A 21,746-nucleotide genomic window follows, 5' to 3' on the forward strand; every position below is an offset into this window, starting at 1 on the left:
CTTTCCTTAGTTTACCTGGGAACCTACAGGAAGTGGGGCCGGGGGTCATTAGGACTGTCCAGGTCAAACATTTCCAGATAGTATTTACTGAAATTGGCAGACAGGATGTGGAGTGTATCCAATTCTGGCTGATAGAGCAGAGATCACACTACATGTAATTTGTTGGAGGAATGTTTTGAGGATTATTGGCATTGGAAATGCCACTTTAGTTCACTTGTTAGCAGATCCTCAAAGAAGATGCTTTCATAGGGTTTGGCTTGGCCTTTTTTAACCTCCTTGGTTGTAACAAAATTGGCATAGCAAACAGATTGGCATGGCTGTATGTTTGTGAAATACACCAATTCCTAGTCTATCTAGTCTATCATTTGTTTGTACTTTTAGTGACCAAAAAGCAACATAATTTTATTAATTTTGTTATGTGTAGAAAACTTATTCAAAGGCTGAAATCTGGAATATTTAATCAGTCCATAACTGATGTTTGTCGAAAAGAAAGCTTTATCTAAATGACCAGTAAAGCGCCACACTGATTAGAAGCATTTATGCAACATTGTAGGGAATAGGACTAATTTTAATTCAAAATCATAGACTATTGCAGTAGATAAACATGGACAGTAAATGAGAGTCTCATGAAATATTTATGTTGCTTGTTAAGGGATCACCAAGCTTTAATACAGAGAGTGTTGCATCATATGCTGTTCTGGTACGTTCTGTACACAAGAGACATGGCCAACAAGGCAGGGGTGGTCTTTTTGTTCTGTAGCCTTGCTGCCCTTGCAACAATCTTGTGGTCCTCTTTCAGCTCGAGAAGGACAATTAAATGCAAGATGAAGACAAGAAGGTTTGCATAGTATTTGCTGGTTTTCTTCAAGTGAAGATAAGATATTGAAATATACAGCCCCTTTGTGCTTGTCTGATGTAATTGAGTCTCAGTGTAATATAGGTTGAGGTCGGTTGTCCTCGAACTTTAGCGCTTTTCTTTACTTGGTAGATTTATTAGTATTATGCTTGGCAAAAGGCCTATTGCATAGGAAGTTAAGTGTCAAGGGATACTGTGATTTTAGAGGTTGTTAGAAGAAGAGTGGTTGAAGTTGGTGAAATGATTTGCTACAGGGGGAACACCAGGTGAATAGGGTCAAAGTACAGTCCAATTTGAACAGCTGTTTCAAAAGTGCCCATATAAGGGTATGGCCAGAACCAGGCCTATGACATCACTTGTTTGACTTTGTGTAAATCAGTGTACCCCAGTATCAAGATGTGGACTTGCATGTGAATAATGAATACTAGAATAGGGAATTACAGTGCCCAATGTTTTAGTTCATACCCCAGTGATTCTAGATAATAGGGCTTGGCTAATGTGTGCCAGTTTGTTATGAGTGACAGACAGGAACTAGAAAGGTCCTAAGGGAAGACTGGTGCCCTTGTGAATGTCACTGCCAAATTGCCAAGTACAAGTTGTGTTGTTGTTTTCGATGGAACAGACTAATAGTTTGTATGTCTCAGGAATTGCATTTTCTCTAGGCTGAACCATACTATATGTCACAGCGGAGATCACGATCCAGGAGAATCGCCGATCCTCCTAGGAGAGATCGCGATCGGAGTTTCTCCTAGGAGAAACTACGATAGATATAAGAAACAGATCCCGATCGCAATCTGTACTAGTAGAATCGGCGATTCTCCTAGTACAGATTGCAATCGGGATCTCTCCTAGGAGAAACTCCGATCCAAACTCAAACAATGCTAAGATGTATGAAACAGCAATAATTTTTTTTATAAACAATGATTTTATTCGGTATTAATGCAAACCTACTAACTCATTACCAACTACAAATGTACACTCAAGCCTACTTGTGTCACTTACAATGTATAGTTATACAATGTTAACTTCACCGAAGACTATCACACTTGAGTCACTTCTGCAACTTTACTCAAGGTACACTATAGTATATAGCATCACTTTCATGGTAAATTTCATGTGAGTATGTTCAGCCTTGTCACAAACTTTTAGAGTAGGGGGCTAATATATGAAAGTAGCAGGCAAGGCGCGTAGCGACTTGCGACGAGCCACGAAGTGGCGAGCGGGGGGGAGGTACGGGAGGGGGGAAATTTTTTAATTTAGACCCCTAAATATGGTTTGGGGGTGTATTTTGGGTAACTTTTATTGTTATCTTTAACTTTGAATTGACAAAAAAATCCTGAATTTCAAAAAAATTGGCATAGGTTCCCCGCTATGACCCCTAACCGGGGGCCAACTATCAGAAAACTGCCAGAGGTTTATCAAAACAAATTGCTGGGGGATTTTGTAACAGGGAGCACTGGACTTAAACTTTTATTTTTTGAAATTCTACCCCAAAGTAGCTGGCTGGAAAAATGTAAGTAGGCGGCTAAAATCGCCGCCTGCCGCCTTGTTTTGACAAGGCTGATGTTTTCTGATAAAGTAATTTCTGATAAAGTAATTTCTTTTAAAGTAGTGACAAAAATCTTATATGTGAAAGACACCAACAGGTGATATAGAATCATTTCACAACTTTGGAAGAAAAATAACAACTGAAAAGTGATCAAAATGCCAAAATATCAATCACAGTTTCAAGATGTTACAGTTTCACTCCTATTCAGATCAGTACAATTTCACTTGTCAGACTTTAGTGTAGTTAACGTTGTAGAAGTGACACAAGTCTGGTATCCTTGAGTGTCATGTAGTTGTAAAAGTGACAATAGTGTAGTATCCTTGAGTATAGTTCTGGGAAAGACACAAATGTGGTAATGTTGAATATGCTGTTAGAAAAATGATGCTATATACTATATGATAGTGTGGTTGCCTTAGTATAGTTGTAGTGACACCAGTAGTGATGACACGAAAGAAGAAGAAGACCAGTATGATATCTTGAGTATACATGTAGTTGTAGAAGTGACAATAGTGAGGTAGCATTGAGTAGAAGTGTGCATTGAGTAAAGTTGCAGAAGTGACTCAAGTGTGGTAGTCTTCGGTGAAGTTAACATTGTAGAAGTACAGAAGTAGGCTTGAGTGTAGTTGGTAATGAGTTAGTAGGTTTGCATTTGAAACTGAATAAAATCATTGTTTATAAAAAAAATTATTGCTGTTTCATACATCTTAGCATCGTTTGAGTTTGGATCGGAGTTTCTCCTAGGAGAGATCCCGATTGCAATCTGTACTAGGAGAATCGCCGATTCTACTAGTACAGATTGCGATCGGGATCTGTTTCCTATATCTATTGTAGTTTCTCCTAGGAGAAACTCCGATCGCGATCTCTCCTAGGAGGATCGGCGATTCTCCTGGATTGTGATCTCCACTGTGACATAACATTTAATACATTCATTTATCAGTAAGATATTCATGTTTACTGCTAGTGCAACTACCCTATTAAGCTTTGGATATCATATCATTATTGTCGTGCAGATCAGTCCCTCCTCAGCTTACTGAGGAAAACCTGTTATCCTTGACCCATTTTATCCCCCTTTGCCTTGACCTATATTTCCTAAGTACATGCGGAGATGTGGGCACTGTGCAGATTTGTTATTGAAGTGTAGCTGAGAAGCTTGTTTACTTCATGTTGGATATCAGGTTTCACTGTGTAGTGTTGACTGATAAGGATTGTCTGACATGTAAACATCCGCTATTCCCAGAAAGAATATCAATGTCATGGATTACGTATTTGTGGGCCATTTTTTCAGCAATTATTAAATAAGAGGGATTTTAGGATGATAGTACACCAATGTAACAAACAATTAATCAACCATGTAGTATCCAGTGTTAAGGCAACAAATGGGGGTCTTAGCGTTAGTTGGGACCAATTCTAAGATACAGATAAGTTATGACACACCCAAACTCCTACAGTAGCTCATAGAGTATACTTTACTGAGTTTACCCATACGGCTAGTCTCTATCACAGTAACTACACTGGTTATACTTTACAGGGAGAACATTTGCCAGGGGAGTTTGGCAACCATAGATTATAGAACCCTTTCTGCAGACTGACTCTGCTGGCCAATTGAGTTTGACTTTGACTTGACTTTATTGACAATGAGACAAGTTATTATATACTCTATATAGTATACCCTATTTTTGCTGAATTCTACAATCCATACCCCGTAGGAAGGCCCAGCGGAAGCTATCATTTGGCCACAATGGAAAAATGTTGTTACCAATAGTATTACCATGTATATTTCATTTATCACTTGTCTGCATGTTTTGAGCTGACATTTTCTATAGAAAATACCAGGATGTTTCACACCCCTGATGTGACATTTTAAAATGAGGTTGATGTAATGAGCAGAATGAACATCCCTCACTCCTCATGTACATCATGCATTAGCCAAGGCATTGGCCTTCTTTCTTTTTCTTTGGGCTCGCTCATGAATTGAGAATGAAATTAAGTCTGCCTATTTGGTCAGCTATGAGAACCAGTTATACTTAAAATTTTACATTTATAAGATTGTAGTCTGCTTGTTGACAGAAAACATTTTAGGATTTAGGCTAAATTGTAAGAGTGGGCAATGTAGTAAATCATGTCTTCAGTATTAATGGAAGGATAAATTTAATAGATAGAGGATTGGAGATTGCAGAGTTAATCTGTGTATCTAGTTATAGACATGGTCAGGCCTGGTAATGCTTACATGCAATTTGCAAAAAGATGTTTGCAAGCTACAAGAATTATATATCAAAGAAAACAAATCATTTTTGAGCCTTGTAGAGCAACACATATCCACATTTGTGACATGAACATCTTGATACATAGATCATGTAGTCTGCCATCCAGTAGAAAAGAGAATTTCTTTCTTTGCTGTCAAAATGTAATAGTAGAGAAGTGGGTTGGACACAGACTTGAGTGGGGGGATTTTGTATTTCTCAGAACTGTGACATAAGAGTTACCTACGTAACCGTTACACAAGACTTATATTTGTCTCTGACAGTTTCCAACAGCCAAGGGCATTTCAAAGACTCCTACAAAGCTTGAATGATAATAACTGTTCATAATGAAAACACCAGGTGAGTACGGGCAAATCAGTTACTGGGACATTTCTGCATCACATCTGTCAAGAGGTTTGCTACCTGAAATCATCGCATTTGTTCCTATATACGGAAATGCATTAGTGTGGATCAGAAATGATTGGTGGGACTCACTGAATATGTACATAATGAGGGACTGTTTGTCTTGGAAAATAAGTTAGCACTTAGATCAACATGAACATTATTGAATTTAATACCGAATATGATCATAGACTTTTGTTACATGTGTACAATGAACAAGCTATCACAGTAATATATAACTACTGAAGAAAGAAGCAAAACCAAAATATGAAGAAATTATTTAAGAAGGATTTATCTAATAAAAAGCGTAAATAGCAACTGATATCTTGTTACCACACTTCTTACCCTCTTTCTAGTACTATTATTTGTGTTCAGTTTGAGACTTTGATTTGAAATGAATACGCCTTTTATATGGAAAGCAGTAATTGTAATGCAATATTATATATTAAAAGGTCCATGCCTTACACTCTTTTAGTTTTGGTAGGCTCACTCTCTACTTGTTTACCTGGACCTCTGCTTCTGTGGTTAGACAGGTTCGTAGTGGTTGGTCTGTTGGTCAAATTATCATTAGAGCTAAGTAAACACTGTCCCAGGTGCTAAGATCTCTTTGTTATACATTGAATAACATTCAGGTTAGATTTTCTATCAGTTGCGTCAGTCAGTCTATGTCGGTGATACTAGTAGTCTACATATAAGCTAAGCTAGGACTTTTGAAACCTTTTCAAATGAAAAATAAGTAGGTTATTTTTTTTAGCCATGATATTCCCAATAATTTTTTAAAAGTCCTTGGGTAGTCCAGCAGAGATCAGGCCAGCTGGATCAAACAGATTTTTTTGGTACATTACTTCCAGTATGAATAGTAATTATGTTTCCCCAAAGGAGAAACATATAGTATCTCTACAGATATTTGCATATTCCAACCAGACCAATCAAAACTCAGAAAAACGGAAGATTTAACATGCAGTCTACGTTTCCAGCTTTTTGATTGGATAAAATCTGACTTTCTTGGGGATACGTCGGAAGTGAACCTATCAACGCACAGCACACAAAATGGAACTCGGCATCGTTTTCATTATGGCAGCGAAAATCTCGGGCGTCAGCCAATCGGCCATGCCTTCAAGCAAACCAAGCAGGCGCTCTAGGAAGAAGTTACCCGCTATGGAACGAACGAGATCACTAACTTTTCACACAAAAACATTTATCTTCAGAAAATTGGACCTTTGAATCTTGGAAATTATGAACGGACCTGTTGCAATACATTTCTAGACCTGTTAAAAGTGCCTGAATGTAGTTATGTGCCCAGTGGCCGAATCGTCAGAGTATTTATCTGACTTGTATGCTTTTGTTGCTGGATCAACCCGGGTTCGAATCCGAAGAGGTACACTTTTTTTCAGTTGTCTTTTTTTTCCTTTTGAAACATACATTTGATATAAGAATACTTAAGTTTTGCGACTACAACATCAAACCCCGCATTTCGGACTTTTTTGTTCTGCATTTTTTGGTAAAGAAACAGAGCTTGCTTGTGAATGTACCGCAGTAGTAAATCACTGCCGCGGTAAGAGGGAGGGGGGTGACGGGGGTGGATTCGCGAAATCAAAAAGTTGCTACAATGTAAATTTAGCGGTCGACTAGTGACCGTCAAAACCGCCGGGAAACATTATGCATTTTCATGAAAATGTTGCCTCTCTAGTTAGTTAACTGTGACTAGTCTGTTGTAGTCCCTGTATGTGTAGATTCATAGCCTTATTTCGACAATTGTTATTCGAGATTGTCTAGATTGTGCAGTTGAAATTACACTATAGCCATGTTTCATACAGTACCAATCGGACCAAACGTTGTAGCAGTCACATTGAAAGCTGCTATCTGTACTTGTAGTAATAGACATCTACTATAGCTAGACAACTGTAGAAAATAAGTCAATAGAAATTGGTTGCTGTTTTAGCTAGAAAACATAAAAGCTCTTCCCCTGGAACAAAGCCGAAAATTTGACCTGTGATGTGTGAAGGAAAGCTGTCTCCCTACTACCATTAGCGTGTGCAATATCAGATTTGCTCCTAAGTCCACATGTAGATTGGAATATTTATTAATCCGAGACAAAGTTAAATGAAGTGGCAGACATGCAGTGCACGCTCCTACCCTGCACAAAGACCTGTCGGAACAACAGAATGACATCAGGCCCTTCCCAATGGGAATTCTGTTCCAGAGTTTTGATGGAAATATGGAATAGGCCATCTGTGTAGATATGTGTTAATGCAGATGGGGAGGAGTAGCAATATTTGCCCATACATGTACTGTATTACCATTGTATAGGTGGCTTCATGGGACATAGCCATAAATGCTTCTAAAATGTACCAAGTTTTTGTTTCTTATAATCTCAAATGTTTTGATGCATGTTCTTCAATGTATGGAGGGATGTGGTTATACTTGAAGAGAGACAAGGATATGTCAGGCAGGAACATGGAAAATATGAAAAAGACTCACTGTTATGAGTATTGGTATAGTAGTAGGAAAAGAAAGAACATGGAGGTGTCCCCTATGGAGCTGTGTTCACAGTGAATGCCTCATACTAGGTATGGGAGGGGTAAGGCTGGATTTTTATTAGTAATAATCAATCATGTCTGAACTAATAGTAATACCATGGTACAGCATGGAGAGAACATCTACAAATTCTAATGACTTTCAGGCCTGCAGATTATCTTCACAGTTGGCATTTAGCAGTGTGCAGATCTACTGATTCTTTTTCATTCAGAAAACATATGTCTGTGTGATGTGGGCACATATGTTCTAAGGTGACTTATCAATACAAGAAAGGGGTGGTTCAAGTTTACAGTGTAGATTGAGCATTTCTTCCTCTGATGGCAGTACCGACCTGTACTACTTCTCAGTGAGTTGGGAGCAGGTGTAAGGTATTACGGCACCTTGTTATGTTGGCTAAGTATTGATGGAGAAAAGTATCTCCGTGCAGATGCATAGAAAGGCAGATCTTGCAAATTTTCAACGTTACATGTTTGCCATTCTACTTCTGCTTGAAAATGAGAGAAGTTATACCTATGTGACATTTGTCGCAGGAAAAAGGGGCTTTTACCTAAAAAATACCATGAGTGCTCAGTCAGAACTGTAACAGTGCAAGACGATACTGTTATTCCAAAGGTAACCATTCTGTTTCCTTCTCTAAAGCTTGCCCAGAAAACCCATTTAAGTCAGGCAACATTTGTGTTGGGTTACCCCTTGTGCTGTGTAAACATCAGTAGTTTTGCATAACAATAGCCTGTTTACCTGGTTTTGTTGCGCCAGTCGAGCGGCTTTACTTTTGCGGGAGCAAAATAACTAAGTTGGCAAGTGGGAAGGGAACTTGAAAATAATCCTGTCTGAATGATTGAAGCTGGGACCTTGCATGTGGAATGAAAGGTCTGGGGAAAGACCTTTTGGTAAGAAGTGATGATATTAGGCAAAAGTTTTTAGCTATATACCCTTGATGTTTCCTGCTACGTCCTAGAGCAGTGACCCGTATCTCCGTAAGGTAGCTTTTAAGGTAGCTGACCCCGCTCATAAACAAAGAAGTTGTCATGGTATTGATAATCGAGGCAGATACCTGAGAAACATCTTTGATATAGAGAGTCACCACCTGGTTTCTGTGTAAGAGTTATACGGACTAGAAGGAAATTGTGTTTCAAAGTCATTTTAGACTGTACCTTGGCACCATACCATATACTTGGCACAGAAAGGATTTTTGGCCCAGAGAAGGTTAAGCATAAATTGCATACAGTGAAACAAAGATTTTGTTTCAAAGTCTGGTCACATTGTGTTCACCTGTGGTAGAAATGGACAAGAAATATAGAAAGCTTGAAATGTTTGCAATCCTGGCTGTGTCTTCTTAGTTCGAAATCATAACACTGGTAACATGTGTTGTCTTAATGTTTCCGAAGCAAATTTCAAACACTGCAAAAACTGCCTGTTCCTTTCTTCTTCAAAATTCATTTGCTGCAAAAGTAAATATATTTACACTAAATTACAGTAGCACAAACAAAGACTCTTGCATTCTAATAGGATTTGTAATCAGGATGATTCAGCACAGTTTATTCAATCTGTAAAACTTGGTAAGAAAATGGGGAAAAATGTAATGTGTGTAAAGAATTATTTTGGCATGTCGAAGAGAGGGTAACAAATCCATGGATGTTGTTATCTGTAGCATTCTTGCATTATCCCAGTGGCATTGTAGTTGATAGTAATGATCACATCAGGGTTGCTTATCTTTGTAATGGCTCCTAACAAAGGTAATATCCATGCAAATGCCATCATTTGCGTATGCCGTATATTGTGTTTGTTCGTGATAATGTATAATGTAGAATGTGCACACATAGTGCATGGTCACGCATTGTTCGTACCCATGCATTTCCTGGCTAATTATTTTATGAGAAGATGACTTGTCCACCCGGAAACTTCTGTGAAATGACACGTTAATGGTTCTGGAGATGATTTATTCATGTCTCTATCATCATTTATTTATGACCTACATTACCAATGATATTATAGAGAGTACTGTAGATTCTGAAACTTTTGAGGTGGGTTTATTTTTGCGGTGACCTCTCTGACAATTTATAGCACTGTGAATTTGTCTCGCTTGTATGGTTGCTGTACTGTAAAACTGCAAATTTCAATGCCTTTTTATTTTTTTACCATGACATAAAGCTACTAGGAAACAAAGTAGTAAAATGAATTTACAGTGCCTGGACAGGGTCCCAAAATTAGTATGTAAGATGACAGTTTTTACAGTAGAAAGTTCCTCATTAATTTTTGTGAGGTACCTACAGGTAGGTTTGTTATATATTGTAGCAGCATTTTTAAAAGAAGTCTTTGGGAAGGTCAGGGCATACATTCTGTCTAGTGTCTAAGTGTGAAAAAATTACTGTAATTCATGAAACTTTCGTGATGATTTTATTTTTGTATTGGCAACTTCCACGAAAAAGTAACCAGGGATGTGTGTTCCCAATGTATTGCCTTGCTACCCTATAATAGAAATGTTTCAAGTGCAAAGCTACAGGGAGATAAAACCACCACAATTTAATGAATTTTTACAGTACATAGTCTGAGGTTATCTTCTATGCACATCTCTCGCTTTCAAAAGCCAAAGATAGAACCTTTGAGCTGAAGGAAAAAGTATACATGTAGCACAGTTAAGAGAAACTGCCTATATTTGCCAGTAAATGTTGGCTCTTAAGTGATACATATTTCGCATGAGTTTCATTGCAGCAGGCAGATGTCCAGCCAATGTTAGACCAGCTAGCAGCATCTACAGAATACGTGTCACAGGACTGTGCTAGTTGGAGATGACATATACACCAGTGTGTCACCCTTGTCAATTATGTGGGGAAGCCCTGCCATCTGTAGACCTTTTAGAACCACACAGCCTTGAGGGAGCTGGATATAAGCCAAGGCCTAAAAGGTCACACACTTGGTGAAAACAAAATGTGCCTACTTTGATATACTAACTTTAATACTGAAATACCGCTTCTTACCAACCTGCAATTTTAACCAATTAGCTTTCTTCAATGACCAAAAAATCACAATATGAAAATGACAAATTCCATACGTAATACCCAAGGCTGTTGAAAACCCTGGCATTCATATTTGCAGTCTTCGCAGTTGAAATTTCAAGGCAATATAAGCTTGCTAACCAAGCAATATACTTATATGAACTAGAAGGTACTTAACACAAAACCCATTTGAAGGGCAAAGCTGTATGATTTTACTATTCTAATTGCCATGATTTGTATGCATAGCAGGGGTGACTTTCTGCACCAGATACAGAAGTAATTTTGCATGTACTAATGTCTCAGAATCAATAAGATTAGAATAAGAAATGGGCAAGACTTGATATTCCCTTAACGTCCTAGAAGGGACCAGTGCCATGACCTGGTGTGTTTTAGAGGAGGCTTGAGAATATGTAGTGGGTCTTTAATTTATTGCTGTGTAGATGGCATGTTAAGGCTTCACTTTGGAAGGATGCTTATGTTGATCTTTGACAGCAACAGCATAGCTTGAAATATTCAAATTGCAGGAGTGATGGCACTTTGTCTTCCTAAATGGCCTGTGGGGCATAGATCTATAAGAAATGTGATTTGGTTTAGAAATTTGTTGGTAAAGTACATCCAGATATGACAACATCAATGAGTACTGTATTGATGTGTAACAGTATTTTTTACTCTGTGTTTCAGATTAAATGGTGTTAAGCATGCCTAAAGATAAATATGACAACTCGAACACCAGAAATGGCCGGCGATCACACAAGATTATGTCTGCAGAGGACGTGGCGTCTGGGAAAAAATCACACTGGCCTGAACTTGAGATCACAGGTAAGAGTTGTTAACTCCTACGTGTGTGTGTGTATATGCGCACGCAACAATTATAACAGGTACAATATATGGCAATCTGTAGGTTGTCTTGATATTTTGGTATATGGATAGGTCTTTATGAGTCTTTGAAATTAGTATTTTGGGCCCTCTTGCAGATTACTATGTACTGCAACAGAACTTCCAGACTTTGTATCTTTGGATGTGAAGATGGAATGGTCACCAATTTGAAGTGGATAGCATATCACATTTTACACAATGCAAACCTTATAGCCTGTGCTATACAATCTCTAGCTGACAGGCTGGTTGAGCCCCTTCCTGACAGTACAAGGGCTGCCAAAAGCTTTATTTAGTCAGGGCACAAACCTTGTATCGTCTACATTTTTGCGCAGGAACGATACGTAACCTCAGCCCACAGCTGTGGAGGATGAACCACCTGACTTCCCTCTACCTGAATGACAACCATCTGACCAGGCTTCCCCCCGATGTCGCCAAGCTCACCATGCTACGATGTCTGGACCTGTCCTGCAACAAACTGAGGAGTCTACCGGCAGAACTGGGAGACCTTATCAACCTCAGGTAGTTTTTAACATATTTTTTTTACTGTGATGACATGGTATCAAGTGGTTAGGCTAGTGGACATGGGATCAAGAAATTGGGTCCGATTTCTGGCATTCCCAGCTAGATGTTGTCTCCTTAGGAAGGGGACAGGTACCTGACTTCTGTTGGGAGGTGAAAGTTGTAGGACGGAGCAAGGATGGGCTCTGTCATCATGCCAAAGACATGGTGACAACCCACTGCCCCCTGTTGCCTCAAAAAAGGCAATGGGACATCCATTACCTTCCTTAATAAAGTGATGAAATGGCCGACATACTCACTTTTTAATAGTTATCCTGTTGTCTTAGTGGGTTAGACGTGCCTGACCTTGGTCTTAAGATACAGATGTACAGAATAGAAATTTTATGTTGCAAAGGGAACTCTAACACTTAACCTAAACGACATTTAGCAGCAAGTTCAGACCTGGGTATGACTTCTATAAGCCACTCTTGCCATGCAGGATTTCTTAGAACCTCCAGTAGGGACCCACACCACAGCAGGTTGTACCTAAGGCATCATGTAGCTGTCAGTAAATGTCAGGCTTCTAAAGCTGGTGCCAAAAATGTTTCTGGTGGAGAAGGGATGGTAGAATAAATGTATCATAGCAAGAGCGGTCTGTCAAAGATGAACACAATATGAATTCTGTCTGTTTTGTTATGTTTTCTTGAATCCAGGATTAAGAAGCTAATTTGCATGAGGCCTTCTACATAGCGGTACGTTTACAAGGGACAAATTCAGAGCCGTAAAACAACAACATTAAGGCATTATGAGCTTCATAGTGCCAACATAAAAAGGAATTGGGACTTATCCCCAAGTTTTTGGTTGAACTAGCAGTAGACAGGTCTATTCAGTGTTCAAGGTTGATGGAGTTCATCCAGAAATTTTGGGTCAAAATTCATTCTAGTGTTGGTTTTGTAAAAAGATTAAGTCCTTAGGTCATAGTGTCCACCAACAGAAGACGAACTTTCAAGCTGACACTTTAAGGTATGCTAAACAAACTATGATACAAATATACCTTGTAGTATGAAGCTAAAACTATAGAAGAAATGATATTTGATAGTACTGCAAAGACAGCAGTCGAGTACTACATGAAGAAAAGAGCCAATCAATGGTCTGCTGCAGCCAAGACATTCTCTCTCAGAGACAAGTCACGACTCAAATAATTGAGAACATGGGATTTGAAAGACTGGTATACTTCACTGTAACTCCCACGCAAAATTACCTGTAACGTCCATTATCTCCCAGTGGAGTAATGGCACAGGCTCTCTTGTAAGTTGTGCTGCAGTCTTTAATGAGGAGCTGTAAGTACCGCGTGGTTGTGCATTAGCACAGCGTGTTGGCTGTGTCTGATCCCAGTTAATTACTGCTCTACATTTTCCCTTTGGCTCAAATTGCTGAGTCTTTCAGCATCTTTCTCATTGTGAAGCCGGCACATTTGACGATGAGAATGTGCAAATGTGCACCATTTCTATTCTAGTATACACGAAGTCTGCTGGTAGGAGTTAAAGCTGTTGCTTAGATTGAAGCAATACTAACAAAAGACTTGATACATGTAAGCAAAATAGTTGTTTGCAGTGCAAAGTCAACAGCAGCACACATTTAACTGTTTCGAGATTTCAAAATTTGATTGTAAAAGAGATTTGATCCTGATACAGTATTTGAAATACTACTGTAAATTTAGGTAGAAATCTTAGTCCATTGATGAGGACTCAGTAGAATGGAAGGATACTGCAAGGAGCATCATTTCACTCCCAGATAATTTTGTCAGACACTTGCTTATCGCCAGCCGGAGCAATTAGTGGTTAGCAAAGCCCTGGGCTAAACAACCTGTAATGAACAATGCATCTTGTCTCAGGCTTCCAGGCCACTCAAGAACTGTGTTAAATCTACTAAATTGACAGCTGCCAGCAAGTGTCTTTCTTCCCTAGCCAGCAGCCTTAAGTGGCAATCTGTCTTTCAGGAATTTTTTTTTGTAACCAATATGTTTTTCCTTTGATTGACGCTCTTCAAAACATAACAAAGGAATATAGAAAACATCTACGGTAAGGACTATGGACAAAAATCATCCTGGACAAGAAGTTCTCTAGCTACTTGTCAGCTTGTGAAGCATTGCAACACTGGAGATCCAAAGGGTGGCTCTGTGTGTGATGTTTGCTATGAATGTATTCAACTCTGACCGGTACAGAGAAGACACTGGCCACCACAACTCTGGTCGAGTTACCAGCAGGTTGATGAAAGAAAACAGAAAATTAGGCCACTTGCCAGGATATATATAAGCCCAGTACTGAACCTCATACACCGTTTAATTTATTTTAGTGAATCTACATAGATGCTTTTGCATAGTTGTTAATCCCGAGACCCCATCACATGAATTACATATTATCGCCTAGTTTCATGTAATATGTATACACAGCTCAGCTCATAGCTGCAAGGTGACAGCATACGTTTTAAATTTGTCTTGTTTGTGCTTGTGAATAAGATAAACCGTTGGTTTCTTGCAGGGAACTCTTACTGAACAACAACATGCTGCGAGTGCTGCCGTACGAGCTGGGCAGACTATTCCAACTGCAGATAATGGGGCTGAATGGAAACCCGCTCTCTCACGAGATCCTCAGCATCTACGGAGAACAGAACGGAACGGCCAAGTTGTTAGCATACATGCTTGATAACTTGGCAGGTACATGTAAGGCATTTTTGTATTGCCTAATTTGTAGGAATTAAACAAACCTGTAAAGTGGAGAAAAGGTATACAGTAGTTATCCCTGCATATACAGTAGCTATCCCTGCATCCCTTGTCAGCCAAAGTTTGACTGTAAACATTGTCAGGGCTAACATACCTGCCATCATACTTCACCTGACCGACAATAAGGGATACAATGATAAAGACTGGTGAATAATGATAATCCATATCCAGAAGCATTGTAGGAGCAATGAACCAGTCCCAGTATTTCAGATAATAATTTGTTTTACTTGTATTGTTTAGTGTTGATAACAACAAACTTACTCGTCACTAGCCTACCCTGGACAATTTTGTAAACATGCACGTGTGCCCTCGATTTCAGAATGATTTTGTTTTTCTAACTAAAGGTGTCCTTCCCCGACCCCCACAGTTACCCACAACTTGCCACCGCAAAGACCGTGGATAACGTTGGAGCAGCCCAACAGGTCGCGACCTCACGCCATCTTCTCGGTCATGTGCTACAACGTGCTGTGCGACAAGTACGCCACCAGACAAATCTATGGCTACTGTCCGTCCTGGGCGCTAGGGTGGGAGTACAGAAAGAAGGGGATACTACACGAGATCCTCAACTTCACAGCCGACATCATCAGTTTACAAGTAGGCAATCCCTTATGCTTGTAATTATTAGCGGAAATTTAAAGACGGGTGCAGTGCCAACTGAGATACCCTGCCTAAAATTGAACCGGGGCCTCCCGAAATCAATTACCATAACACGAGGCTGCTACCAGTTGAGCTATAGAGACATCCCAAATGCAGCAGTGCTTAGCATCTATTTTTTTTGTCGATTATGCACACAGAATAGTGTTGTGCATAAAGGTTGATACAATGTTACTTTCAATTGTTGACAAGGTTCTGACTCCCTGTGTCTTTATTGTGACAGGAAGTAGAAACAGAACAGTATCACACGTTCTTCCTTCCGGAGCTGAGACAGCACGGGTATGATGGAATTTTCAGCCCCAAGTCTCGAGCCAAGACAATGGGTGACACAGAGAAGAAATACGTAGATGGTTGTGCCATCTTCTTCAAGACTAATAAGTAAGTATGCCTTCACGTTGAGTTTGGTATTAAAAAGAAGTGAACTGATGGCACCTGAAAGGTCTCTCCAAAGTGGTCAATGGTCAAATATCCTAGATGCCCAGAAGTGGTCTCTTGGCCTTGCACTAAAAAAAAATGGTTTTAACAATCCTTTGAACAATGTTTTGTTCACTTACTTGATGACAGGTTCCAGCTGGTAAAAGAACACTTGGTTGAGTTTAACAAGATGGCGATGGAAAACGCGGAAGGCTCGGCAGACATGCTGAACAGGGTCATGACCAAGGACAACATCGGCATCGCCGCTCTGCTCGAAACCAAGGATGGCTTTGCAGAAACGTCAGGTACCCAGACTCACTTTTACTTCATGTTGATAACAAGTTGCTGGCAAGAGATTTGTTATTTAGACTCCAGGACCCCATTCCCACTCACAGCTTCCAGTCCATGCATTCCCAGAAAAGGTCAAGAAGACCAAGAGATCCACACTTTTCCAGCTCTCAGTAGTTTTTCAGTTGCTGAAACTGGCTCGACATAAAAGTTTCATTTTCATAAACAATGTAGCACCTTAAACAAGTACAGGGGATGTCATTATCTTGAGCCTATATATAACTGTCACCTGTCAACATCAACAACATTGTAGTCAACATCATAAGTCACATGATGAGAGAAATCCAAAACGAAATCAGAATCCCTGCTTTGAAAAGAGGCAGAGAGAATTTTTACAAGCACCCCAAAATTAGCAAACTTTCCTTGTGTGTAATGATTAAAATATTTCCTTCTGGGCCCCTCTGCAGCCTACCCACCTGAAGTAAATCCAAGGCAGCTCGTTCTGGTGGCCAACGCCCACATGCACTGGGACCCGGAGTTCTCAGACGTCAAGATCATCCAGACGATGATGTTCATGAGCGCGCTGAAGAACATCATGGAGGAGGCCTGTCACAGTTTCAGGCCCGGCTCCTCCAACAAGATGGACATCAGCAACGTACCCGTCATCTTCTGTGGGGATCTCAATTCCTTACCAGACTCAGGTACAAGGACTGGTGTTTGTTTTGCTTACCTGGTAAACTACCCCTTGGTGTAACACACCAGGTTTGTATTGAAGAGTACAAGCTGCATATTCTGATTTATTTAATCCACTCACACTGGGATGCACCTCTACTCTTATTGAAAACTATGGTGGGTTCTTTGACTTGCTTGTGGTCCTAAAAGATTTTTGATTTATGTTTATAACTTTCAAGTTATCTATTGCTGAATAAAATTTCTCTCTTTTGTGAAAGATACAAGAAATGTGCTGACAGTTGGATTGCTTACCAATGATTGACAATCAGTAACACAGATAATAAACCCCACTGTTTGATCTTGAACCTCACTTTAGCATGACACTTTCTCCGTCTTGCAGGTGTGGTAGAATACCTGGCGACAGGTCGAATATCAACATCGCATCTGGACTTTAAGGAGTTGGCGTACAGCGAGTGTCTGGGGAACTTCAGCTGTGCCGACCACAAGCCCAGCGAAGTCACCCATTCCTTCAAGCTGAAGCAGGCGTACGAGAGCGACATCCTCCCCCACACCAACTACACGTTCGACTTCAAGGGCGTGATCGACTACATCTTCCACTCGGAACTGCTGACGTGCCTCGGAGTGCTGGGCCCGTACGATCCTCACTACTTCTCGGAGAACAAGATCATCGGATGCCCCCATCCACACATTCCATCAGACCACATCCCTCTGCTCTCGGAGTTCGAGTTGCAGCTTCCCTACGGCCCCCTGAATGGCCTCCCCAACGGCCTGCACATAGCCCGGAGATAACACTGCTCCCCCCACCCGCATACCCGTTGCTTTCCCAAGCAAACGGAACCAAGGCAGTGGCGTTTGGATGTGGTACCAACTGCAGTAGCTGTACTTGTAGATATAGATGAATTCAAAGCCCAGGCAGCTGACCCTTTTTGGGCTCTTAGCATAGGCAAGCCGACATGTTGCCCTTGCGTGATTTTTATCACTGAATCATGTTTGTGTACATAAGAGGAATTGGCTGTAACCACGTGTTGAGGATATTTTATGGTTTATCTATAGAAATTGTCTGTGGGCTGTGATGACTAGTTGTACATACGGAATAAGCTTGCATGCATCCTTTGATGTCTTTAGGTACACGTTGTTCCTTCGTGACGGAGCCAGATCTCCTTTTTTGGCTGAGAAATCTGCTGAGCTTTGCACAAAGAATTGCTTTTCTGCTCTCCTGAAACAAACAACTCGATCTTGGTCCAATCTGTATCCAGTAAGTTCTGAGTAAAGACCTGTAAATAATAGCTAGCTCATGACACTCCCCCGCCCTCCACCTAGGAACAACGGGTACGTCTCAGGTATAACCTCCAATGGCCACTGCCTCATGGCTCGTACTACTTGTACAGACAGGACTTGACCAGTATGTAAATCCATGGTTGTGTACCATATGGTTTTTGAGGAAAAAGGATGATAATGATGATGAGACGGCTTTGCTTTACTTCTGAATTCCCAGCCACTGGCAGGGAGCCAATCGTGGACTTGGGGGTCATAAAGGGGATGTGTTGGAGGTCTTGGAGTGCCATGTCACTGTCGAACCCCATTCAGAACATAACTGGTTTAGAAGATAACCCCATGTATACCCTCAGCATGGAAGTAGCACTGCATTGTTTCCCAGAGTGTTTAAACTCCTTGACTTTGGTGTTAACCCCAAACCTGATGATGTTTATTTCTACAGAATACGTTTCGAAAATTAATTTTACCAATGGCCATATCCTAAAGACTCGTATGTTGCATTGACAAAATGATAGTTGGTACTTAAATTAGCACTAGTAACAGGGAGTTCCAAATTGTATTGGAATGTTTCCCAAATACTAGAAACACCCTCCATCCTTGGCACTCTGTATTCAAAACCTGCATTGTCAGACATAAAACAGACAATTTAAAATAGTATCTAAGGTGCCTGGCTATGTCTTAGTGTCCTCTTCTTATTACCCCTATATCTGCAGACTTGACTACACCTTGCGCGCTGGACGTTGCCAAGGTCTACTCTTGTTTGCATCTTAAGTGTCTTTGCTCTCAGGTTTTATTCTTTACTGTCGCCAAGTCAAATTTTCAGACTTGTTTGGTTGTTTCTCGTATTAGACTTTCATATTTCTGCTAACCACTGTTAAAACAAGCAATTCTGAGGTCAGTCCCAAGAATCTGACCATTCACAGCTTTGCTCAGTTCAAAATGCTAGACACCTCCAAACCAGAAGCACTTTTTAAGACCACCTGATCCATTAAAATGTGAGCAAACCACTATCGTATTAAGAAGGGCATTGCTAATACTGCATATCTAGGCACCCATTGTGACATTTTGGAATACATGTTTTTCCTTTATGGGGAGACAGTGGCAGCCTCCAGACCTCTTGGGTGAACTTGACCGAACCACTCTATATGTTACCAGTTGTACAGTGATCTTGCATCTTGTAGTTTTATTGGTGTAACTTTGTACTGGACTGTAACTAGCATTGCATTTTGGGGGGTTTACACGGAGCAGAGGGGAAAGGTATGGGTGCGAGACTGCCCAGCAGTCGGCCCATCGTCACCACCTCTCTGTGTGTGAATCTGTCATTTGGAAACGGTGCTTCTCTTTTTGTTTTCCTGTGTTCTGTGTTGAGTGAAACGAATAGGTACACAGTGGGGCCAAATTTGTGAACAGAACTTTCACATCCATGGACATTCTCAGACTCTTTCTGGCTACCTTCATCAACAACATATTGCTCAAAATTTGTCATGCAAGCCAAAGCTTTGTATTTCAGTTAACATAGCACGCCTGCATTATGTACCACCCAGTGACATGTTTCCATTGGGCTTTAACAAACATAGAAGCATTTTCAGGCTGTAAAAACTCCTAGAAATATTTTCTTCTGTCCATGTCTAGCAGAGTCATTTCCCACTGCTGTAATCGTTGTGAAAGTTCTGTCACTACCACGGCGCGGTCGCGTCGCCACCTACTGACAGGTTCCAAGCTGCTTTATGAAAAATGTTTGAAGAGGCAGCAGTGTTGTGCTTTGCTGAATCTCACAGCCCCATGCTTCAGAAATCCTCTACTTTTTGTAACTTTTACCTCCCTTTTTGACCATGTAATTGTACCGCAAATTGTGTTGTGTTGCACGTCAAGATGGAATTTTAGACAATGTGATGTGGTTCTTATACTTGTGGTGTAAATGAAATTGAGACAGATTTTTCCATTGCTGAGTAGTTCCTAAAATTATTGTGAAGAAACCACCTCAACCAGCATCCTTTGCTGTAAGGTCAAAGGTTAGCATCTGGCACTCCTGTAATTTAGTGGGGACTTTGAAAGTAGGGCAAAAAAGGCAGCTATAAAAGAAATACACAGAGGTAAAGTTTGGGCACCAAGCACTTGTTTGGGATGGTGCAGCAATGGAAGGATAACATGTTCTATGTGTGAAACATTGGTAACAATTAGAATTCAGCATTTCTCTGTGACAAGGTTTGCTGGAAATGTTCCAGAGAAATGGACAAAGTTGTCTACCTGGAGGACTTGGGTTCATTGGGAATGTTTCGAGTATGTCCTTGAAGAACTGAGAATGTTTTCTTAGTTGTGAACTGTTGTAAGTCCTTGGCAAGTTTCCTCCACCAGGGAATGGTTTGACATTGCTCTCTATGTGTTCTGCTTCATTCATGGACATAATGCATGTAGAGCGCTTGCTTGTATCAATCTAGCACTTGTTGTATGTTTCTCATCTGTCAAATCAACAGCAAAAACATAAGAACCAAAATGTACAGCAAGAGATTTTGATAATACTTGATTGGTGGCTGGCAATCACTCATGTTCCCTGGTGGCTGTAGCTTAGCCAAGGATGTGGCTGCCAATCAAACACTGGTAGCTTCCTATGGCTAGTTGAACCATACCTTAATCCTGTGAACTTGGTAATTTTCCTCACACTGAACACTAGCTTATTTTTTATGAAAGACGAGTGTAAGTTCTGGACCCCAGATCATGTATGAAGGCAACTTCTGTATAGTCATCACCTGGCATGTGTGGGAAATTACCAAGGAAAACTATGTTCCTGTAGCAATATAAGTAATTAGAATATTAATACTCTAAAACCTCTGGACCACTTGCTAAGTTTGCCAAAATTGAATTGGAGCTGGATTTTTAAAAGAATTGTTAGAGGGTGTTTTAGACCAAGAGACTGAAATGATGCAGATATGTTCAAGTTGAAGTCCATGTGTGTTAGCCTTGGAAAAATGGAAACAACTTTGGATGTTTATAAATCTGGATTGTTTCAGTCTCATGTATTGGGCATGGGCACACCCAGGGTCTGTAGGATGGAGTCCTGGCTTTGTCCAAACCCAGGGTACTAAATCCTTTGGAAAGAGTAATGGGAAAGCCGTTGATGTGGTTGGTAGTTTTACAGAGATGTGATGACGAGTGTGAAGACTCCCGTTTGTGTTTGGTTGCTACCCAGCACCGCATGTGGAGTCCTGATGGGATAAAATGTCAGGGACTTGATTTTTGTGATGGGACAAAAGATGGGAGGATTTGGTTGACTTTTGAAGCATTCTATGTGAATCTCTACTTACTCTGAAGCAAGCCTTTTTACAACAAACGCACCATATCATTGAGGGGCAACAACTTTTCCATAAAGTAGATGGAACTTTGTCAAGGAAATATAAATACATAGAAAATATACATATGTAATGTTGTATTTTAATGTAAATTTGTACGAAATTATTTTTGGAGAAAAAAAGGCCAAAAATTGTACAACATTGGGTGCCAGTATCTGGCATCACTTCTAAGGCATGTATGTATTTATATGGCTTGTGGTATGAACAGCTCTCAGCCCCTCTGTGTACAATATTCGATATTATATTGCTAACAAAAGATTAGCACAAACCTGGCTACCATTTGCTGCAGGCTAGCAGTTATTTTAACTTTGATATCTACCCATTCTACTATTTTTGTT

The 21,746-nt window shown here is 40.2% G+C and overlaps 1 protein-coding gene across 2 annotated transcripts in view; it reads left to right on the top strand.

Annotated features, from left to right (window-relative positions):
• LOC118410983 (CCR4-NOT transcription complex subunit 6-like) overlaps nucleotides 1-21,511 on the top strand; it is a 24,736-nt gene extending 3,225 nt beyond the window's left edge. The window contains exons 2-9 of one of the 2 annotated variants that reach the window (XM_035812972.1): nucleotides 11,263-11,400; nucleotides 11,790-11,976; nucleotides 14,496-14,677; nucleotides 15,105-15,331; nucleotides 15,615-15,769; nucleotides 15,956-16,110; nucleotides 16,561-16,794; nucleotides 17,166-21,511. In XM_035812972.1, coding sequence (XP_035668865.1) covers nucleotides 11,268-11,400; nucleotides 11,790-11,976; nucleotides 14,496-14,677; nucleotides 15,105-15,331; nucleotides 15,615-15,769; nucleotides 15,956-16,110; nucleotides 16,561-16,794; nucleotides 17,166-17,575 — 1,683 coding nt within the window. In that variant the 5' untranslated portion in view covers nucleotides 11,263-11,267 and the 3' untranslated portion in view covers nucleotides 17,576-21,511. The remainder of the gene's footprint in view (nucleotides 1-11,262; nucleotides 11,401-11,789; nucleotides 11,977-14,495; nucleotides 14,678-15,104; nucleotides 15,332-15,614; nucleotides 15,770-15,955; nucleotides 16,111-16,560; nucleotides 16,795-17,165) is intronic. The other variant, XM_035812973.1, reaches the window with a different exon arrangement.
• The last annotated feature ends 235 nt before the right edge of the window (nucleotides 21,512-21,746 follow it).

The sequence above is a fragment of the Branchiostoma floridae genome, chromosome 3 (assembly GCF_000003815.2).
Source record: "Branchiostoma floridae strain S238N-H82 chromosome 3, Bfl_VNyyK, whole genome shotgun sequence".
Lineage (NCBI taxonomy): Eukaryota > Metazoa > Chordata > Leptocardii > Amphioxiformes > Branchiostomatidae > Branchiostoma > Branchiostoma floridae.